General features: G+C 41.5%; 1 protein-coding gene across 1 annotated transcript; it reads right to left on the bottom strand.

Annotated features, from left to right (window-relative positions):
- Nucleotides 1-328: 328 nt before the first annotated feature.
- Nucleotides 329-5,303, bottom strand: LOC129720579 (uncharacterized protein K02A2.6-like). The gene is made up of 4 exons (XM_055672068.1): nucleotides 5,090-5,303; nucleotides 3,945-4,576; nucleotides 3,573-3,888; nucleotides 329-3,424 (listed from the first exon to the last, which is right to left on the bottom strand). The coding sequence occupies exons 1-4, from the start codon at nucleotides 5,090-5,092 to the stop codon at nucleotides 329-331; spliced, it is 4,047 nt and encodes a 1,348-aa protein (XP_055528043.1). The 5' UTR covers nucleotides 5,093-5,303.
- Nucleotides 5,304-6,507: the final 1,204 nt, after the last annotated feature.

Genomic DNA, 6,507 nt, shown 5'->3' with positions numbered 1-6,507 from the left:
ACAGCTTGGTGAGAGCCTGTTCCCTCCCTTCGTGCAACCTCATTAGCATTCTTTTGACCCTGAGTATAAAATTTGTTTTAGGTTAGCCAAATCTCTGTATGGCAAAAATGCAGAGTAGAACAATGTAGTGACTGAAAAAGAACATCAGGGATATTACGAACTATTGTTGCTATTGTTGTCCAGTTCAGCAAAAGAAAAATAAGTCTCCAAGGTTTTGGAATTGTTTTCTTTCAAAGAGTTAGTAATTTGTAGAGAAAAAAAAACATTTTTGTTTTCAAAGAACGTAAATCGCTGATTAGTTAGTTTAAAAAAAAAAAGGCTAGGAAGCCTATGAATTATAACGAGCTGGAATTTTTACTGTTCTAGTTGGACGCTTAGATGAAGATTCCTCTGCTCCTGTTGCGTCAAGATTACGCTTCGTTTGTTTTATTTCTTTTGTAGTTGAGGAATTAGCTTCTTCGGGTACAATACTTTCAGGTTCTGCCGGATCCAAAGCTCGCTCTGCTGTTTCAGGCCATTTTCTCAAATGAGTGACACATCTGCGATACCGTAAACCCTCTTCATTCTCAACAATCACATCACTTCCAGAACGTTTAACAACTGTGAAGCGCTCCAACCGAAATGCTGTTTCTAATTTTCCACATTCATAGTTTTTCAGCATAACGGAGTCACCAACTTCAATATTCGATGGTTTTGCCTGTCGCTGTTTGTCTGCATACAACTTCCCCTTGATTTTCTTGATAGCGTCGGACTCGCGTACACTTTCATCACGGTGGGATCCTGGTTCTGTTTTTAACGATGGAAGTAGGTCTTTCACCGGACGTCCTGTTAGAATTTCCATTGGAGCTTTTTCTGTAACAGAATGCGGGGTAATATTGTACCTATAGACATACTCCTGAACAGCTTTGCGCCAATCTTCTCCAGTTGCCTTGGCGATCCGCAAAGCTCTCAAAATCCCTTGATTTTGCCGCTCCACCATTCCATTCATCTGCGGCCAGTAAGGAATAGTATGAATGAGCCTTATGTTCTTACTCAAACAGTAGTTGTTAAACTCATCGCTCGTAAATGGTGGGCCGTTGTCGCTGCGGATTGACTCGGGATAGGTTTGTTCAATAAATACGCTTTCGAGTGCCTCTATTGTTTTTGATGCAGTTGTTCCCTTCATCTCAATTACTTTTAGAAATCGACTATAATAATCAACAATCACTAAGAATGTGGCGCACTCCTTAGCTGAAAAGAAATCAATTGCGATTTGCTGCCATGCTCGTTCTGGCATTTCTTTCCGCATCATTGGCTCTGGTGGATTTTGTCTACTGACTACTGCGCATCCGTGGCATTGCTGGATTTTCTTTGTGACATCGTTATCCATGCATGGCCACCACACTCGTTCTCTAAGGCTGCGGCGCATAGAAACCACTCCTGGGTGACCTCTATGAGCTATTTCAAGCGCTCTTGCTCTGAGCTTCACTGGTAGAACAAGTCTTTCATCCCGAATCACCATTCCGTCAACGATTCCTAGTTCCCTTCTAAAAGCTTGATAACGGTATAATTCCACAGGCCATTCATCAGAACGCAGTGCTTTGATAACGGCTAAGAGAGTTTCATCTTTGCCGGTTTCAGATTTGATCTCAGTCAGCGATATCGCTGTTGGTCCTTCTCCCACTGCAAATAAAAAATGGTCAGTAGTGTCATCAAATGCAGGGTCTTGCTGGGTGATGAGCCGTGACAATATATCCGAGATGTTTGAGGTTCCAGGGAGATATTTCATTTCAAAATCATATGGTTGCAACCGTAGGGCCCAACTTTCTGCTCTTGAACAAGCCCGACGTCCCGTCTGATGCTTCCCTCCGTATATATACTCCAGGGTTTTGTGGTCAGTAAAGATCGTAAAGTGCAACCCAAACAAATAAAAATAAAATTTTTCAACCGCCCATACGACAGCGAGTGCTTCACGCTGGGTTTGTGGATAGGCTCTTTCTGAAGGAGTTAAGCCCTTCGAAGCAAAGCTAACAATTCGTGCCGTTTCGGTACCATCCCTCTGGACAAGCACCGCCCCGAGTCCAACAGGAGAGGCGTCGACATAGAGTTCTGTGCAGTCAGCAGGATCGAAGAAACCCAGTCTCCGCACATTGTTCGCTAATTCCATTCGTAAGTCTTCAAAAGCTTTCTCTTGGTCTTTTCCAAATACATCAACCTCACCCCGGATAAACTGTCTCAGAGGCTCAGTTCTTGTTGATAGCCGTGGGATGAAATGACCGACAAAATTGATCAGTCCCAGGAAACTGCGGGCTTCTTCCCTAGTTTCTGGCCTCCGAAAGTTCTTGATTGCTAGAGTCCTCTCATCTGAGGGGCGGATACCTTCCGCATTTACCTTGAAACCCAGTATTTCAAGTTCTTGTACACGGAAAACACACTTGCTCTGGTTTAGTAAGGCATTGTTACGCTCCAAAACCGATAGCACGGTCTGCAGTCGTTCGTCGTGCTCTTCCAGAGTCTTGTCCGCCACTACAACATCATCGATGTAAATGATAACACCGTCTATACCTGCCAGCATATCTGTCATGACGCGCTGGAAAATCTCGGGTGCGCAGGTTATTCCGAAATTCAGTCTCTTGAATTGCATCAGTCCTCTCGATGTCATGAACGTGGTTACACCTCTTGACTCGGGGTGTAATTCGATGTGGTGGAAGGCGGATGTTATATCCAGTCTTGAAAAGAATTTCGATCCCCTCAATTTGTTCAGAAAAGTATCAATTACCGGCAGCGGGTAATGCTCACGTTGAATGGCTGCATTTGGATACTTCATGTTGATGCATAGACGAACATCGTCCTTGCCTTTCGGGACAACCACCATCGGTGAAATCCATTCCGGTGGTCCTTTAACTTTCTCGATTACATCCGTGCGCAGCATTTCCAGAATTTTATCGTCAACTTTTTTCTCCATTGCTACTGGGACTCTCAAATAGGAGATTAGCCTTGGTGTAACGCTTTTGTCAATGGATAGTTTTACTTGTACATTCGGAAACTTCGGGAAGGGGTCCACTTCGGTTTCAATGTGGTTAACGTCAAGCCCTACTTTCAGAACTCGAAGTTCTTCAGAGGTTCTTTTACTTAATAACGATTTGGTCGCTCCTTTTATCACGAAGAACTCGGCGTAGCTTTGTGGTTTTGACGAGTTCACCGTTATGTTGGCTTCGAAACTAGCTCGGACGCATAAGGAGCCACTGCTTGCATATGCAGTGAAGTTGCGGTCGCAATGCGACTTGATATTGTAAACTTTAGCTTCTACTTCAACAAGCTTTTGCCAAATGTCCTCAGTAACAGTGTTAATCGCTGAGCCCGAATCAATTAAAAACTCAATTGGCAAATTATCGACCATGCACAAAATCAATCCATCCTTTAATTCCGGGTTTACTTTGTTTACCTGTCGTATCATAAAACAAAATCAGAAAGAATAGGATCATCAGACTTAAGATAACTAATTCTTTATTATTATTTTTTTTTATATTTGAAACATCAATGGGTAACTTATTAATAGTAATTGGGTTAGAGCAACAAACAGGTTATTCTACCTCTGAAATATCCTCCGGTTTTGGGCGGCGCGGCATTTCATCCTTCCAATCATCTGTGTCCGATACAGCATTAGTCTCTCGCGATGGACGTTTCCAAGCAGTTCTACGTTGTACAGCATTCTTACATTTCCGAGCGAAATGGCCAGTTTGACCGCATTGATGACATCTTGATCCCAGAGCTGGGCAACGAGAATAATTGCCATCGTGCTTCCACGATCCACAGCGGATACATTCAATATTCGAGCGGTTGCCTGCTGCCCGTTCTCCATACTTCAAATTATTCGGGAAATTTTGACGGTTCATTGATCGGGGATTCCTCGCTTGTATTTTATTGAATAAATATTACGATTGTCAGTTGGTTGTCGACGAGACCATTTTTGTTTCACTGATGCTATTGTTTCCTCTTGTTTAAACGATCTAGTCTTCTCCCTCTGCTGCATCAGAATCTCTCTATTAATCGCATATCCGGTCAAATCATCAAGGTCCATGACACTCTCCAGACCTTTATCCCGAACTCGCTCATCTCGGGCACCCATAGTAATTTGATGCAGAATTTCCTTTTCTTCATGTTCTCCAAACTCGCATCGGGCTGCTTGTGCACGCAATCTGAGCACGAATTGGTTGAACGATTCGTCTCCCGTTTGCTTCAAGGAACGAAAAACTTCGAGTTCCACACGATCATTTCGTTTGCCCACAAAAAATTTGTTGAGTCTCTTGACCGCATTGTCATATTCCGGGAACTCTGGTGGCATCAAAGGTATTTTCACTGGTTCAAAATTAACTTCCTCTGGGACAGGTTTCAGGTTATAAAAGATACGTTGCAATCCTCTGCCACCGTATGTCAACATTGTGACCAACCTCTCGTGTTGGGATTGAATGTTCTTCATTTCAATTAATAGCTCGAAGGATCTGTGCCATTCCTCCCACTCTCTTCTTAGATCTTGTGCATCCACTGTAGCGTTGAACGCTGCCAACGCCCAACGTTGTCCTTCATCGCCATTCATCTAAAACGATTGCAAATAGAAGAAAAACAATCAATAAAAAAACTTCTTCATTTCAGAATTTTTTTCAATTTTTTTTTTGAACTTCGCATTCGACCCGTCTTATTTGAACCACCTTCAAATTAATCTGCTTTTCATCCACATCTATATCATCCACTTCGTTTTTTTTTTTTTTTTTTTTTATCCACATCAGGTAAATTTACTTCATATAAATCCACTTCATATAAATCTACTTCATATAAATCCACTTCGTTTGAAACCACTTCGCTTCAATTCAAAAATTTGGCATTCAATTGAACTCGTCAGTATCTTACATCGTCGCTCCGCTTCAAGCAGATCCGCCATCTTTCATGCCAACTTTGCTTGCAAAAATACGCCATTTGTATTTTTTCCTCTGTCGGTAATGCGGATTTTCCTTTTTTTTTTTTTAGCTTTATGCAACTATGATTTTCATCGTCAGACAACTATTTCATAAGCCAGAAAATGTTTTGCTTAAGAAAAGAAAAGAAAACTTACCATTGATCCTACCGACTGTGCCAAATTGTAGGTTTTCTCGTTACCGGCTTGCTTCGTCTAATCAGGACTCGCGACCGTTCACCCTCGATATTCGCTTTTAACTCCCCTGAACACTTCTGTGCTTATTGCCACCACCTCGTTATTCTAGTACCACCAAAACTCTCCACATACACAGTTAGCGTTACTCACTCAATTTATCTTACAGCATATACACATTGCTGAGTTTGTTTCATCACAACTCTACACTCCCACTTTACGTATTTTCCATGAGCGCTTATCAACTTCTCAAGAACTGCTTAGCAGTGCCTACTTCTTCGAAAATGCTCGTAAATCAATTATCGCTTGCAGCTCAAATCACCCTATGTCCGCCCCTGCGATCAACAATGTCTAAGTATGGTTCACGACAGGGGAATGGCAACATGCTATCTCTTTCTATGTTGAATGAGTGAAGAGTCTTCCCGACTAAAGTAAAGTAAAGCCTGCCTCTGGGCCAGCGATGCCAGATTGGAAGACATGTCTTCAAATGGAAGACATTTACCTTGCGGTGAAGACATCTTTGTTTGTGAAGACAAATGGAAGACATTCGAAAATATGTGAAGACATTAGAAAATATGTGATATGACCCGCATTTTGCAGAGGTGGTGACCTTTTTTTTTTTTGCTCGACATTTTTTGATTTGCCGGTAACTTTTTCAGTCTTTGGTGGGTCCTAACGCGCCATCTCGGGATTGGAAGACATGTGAAGACATTTTTTACTAGAACGTGAAGACATGGAAAAATGACCTGGCATCCCTGCTCTGGGCTTTATTTTTTAATGTGGCCCCGATATGTTGGCTACTGTCAAACGTGTAGAGTTTAGATAGGGCTGCCATCCCCTTGGGTTCACGAACAGGGATGCCACATATACAGATTTTTCTGTATTTTACAGATTTTTGAACTGAAAAAGATATACAGAATCTGTACTACAGAATTACAGAATATTGCCAAAAATACAGATTTTTTTGTTATACCGACGAACTGAAATCAATATCAAAGGTAAAATTCGATTATACGATTTTTTCAAAGTTTTGTAAAAAAAATAACAACATTAGAATTATGTTGGTATCGATGCTGAAAAAGTGGAATATGACTTGAACGAAGCGCGAAAATTAACGTTTCGAAATATTTGTCAGGACTTCTATGCAAAGTTCGTGAGACAAATTGCAAAGAGATGCGTTTCCACCGATCCTGTTGTAAAAACGGCAGCCTTAAGTAATCGCAAACCGTTCGTGAAATTTGAAAATTTAAACGATTTGATGCGTCAATTTACCAAATTTGTAACAGTAACTGACTGACAAGGCTATCTAACGAATTTTGCACGCTTGAAAAAAACTTTTTGACCGGAAGATTCATTGAAACAAATGATTTAACTTGGTCTGA

Source organism: Wyeomyia smithii, chromosome 1 (genome assembly GCF_029784165.1).
Source record: "Wyeomyia smithii strain HCP4-BCI-WySm-NY-G18 chromosome 1, ASM2978416v1, whole genome shotgun sequence".
Lineage (NCBI taxonomy): Eukaryota > Metazoa > Arthropoda > Insecta > Diptera > Culicidae > Wyeomyia > Wyeomyia smithii.
The sequence above is the reverse complement of the archived record's forward strand: the minus strand, read 5'-3'. Positions and strand labels throughout refer to the sequence as shown.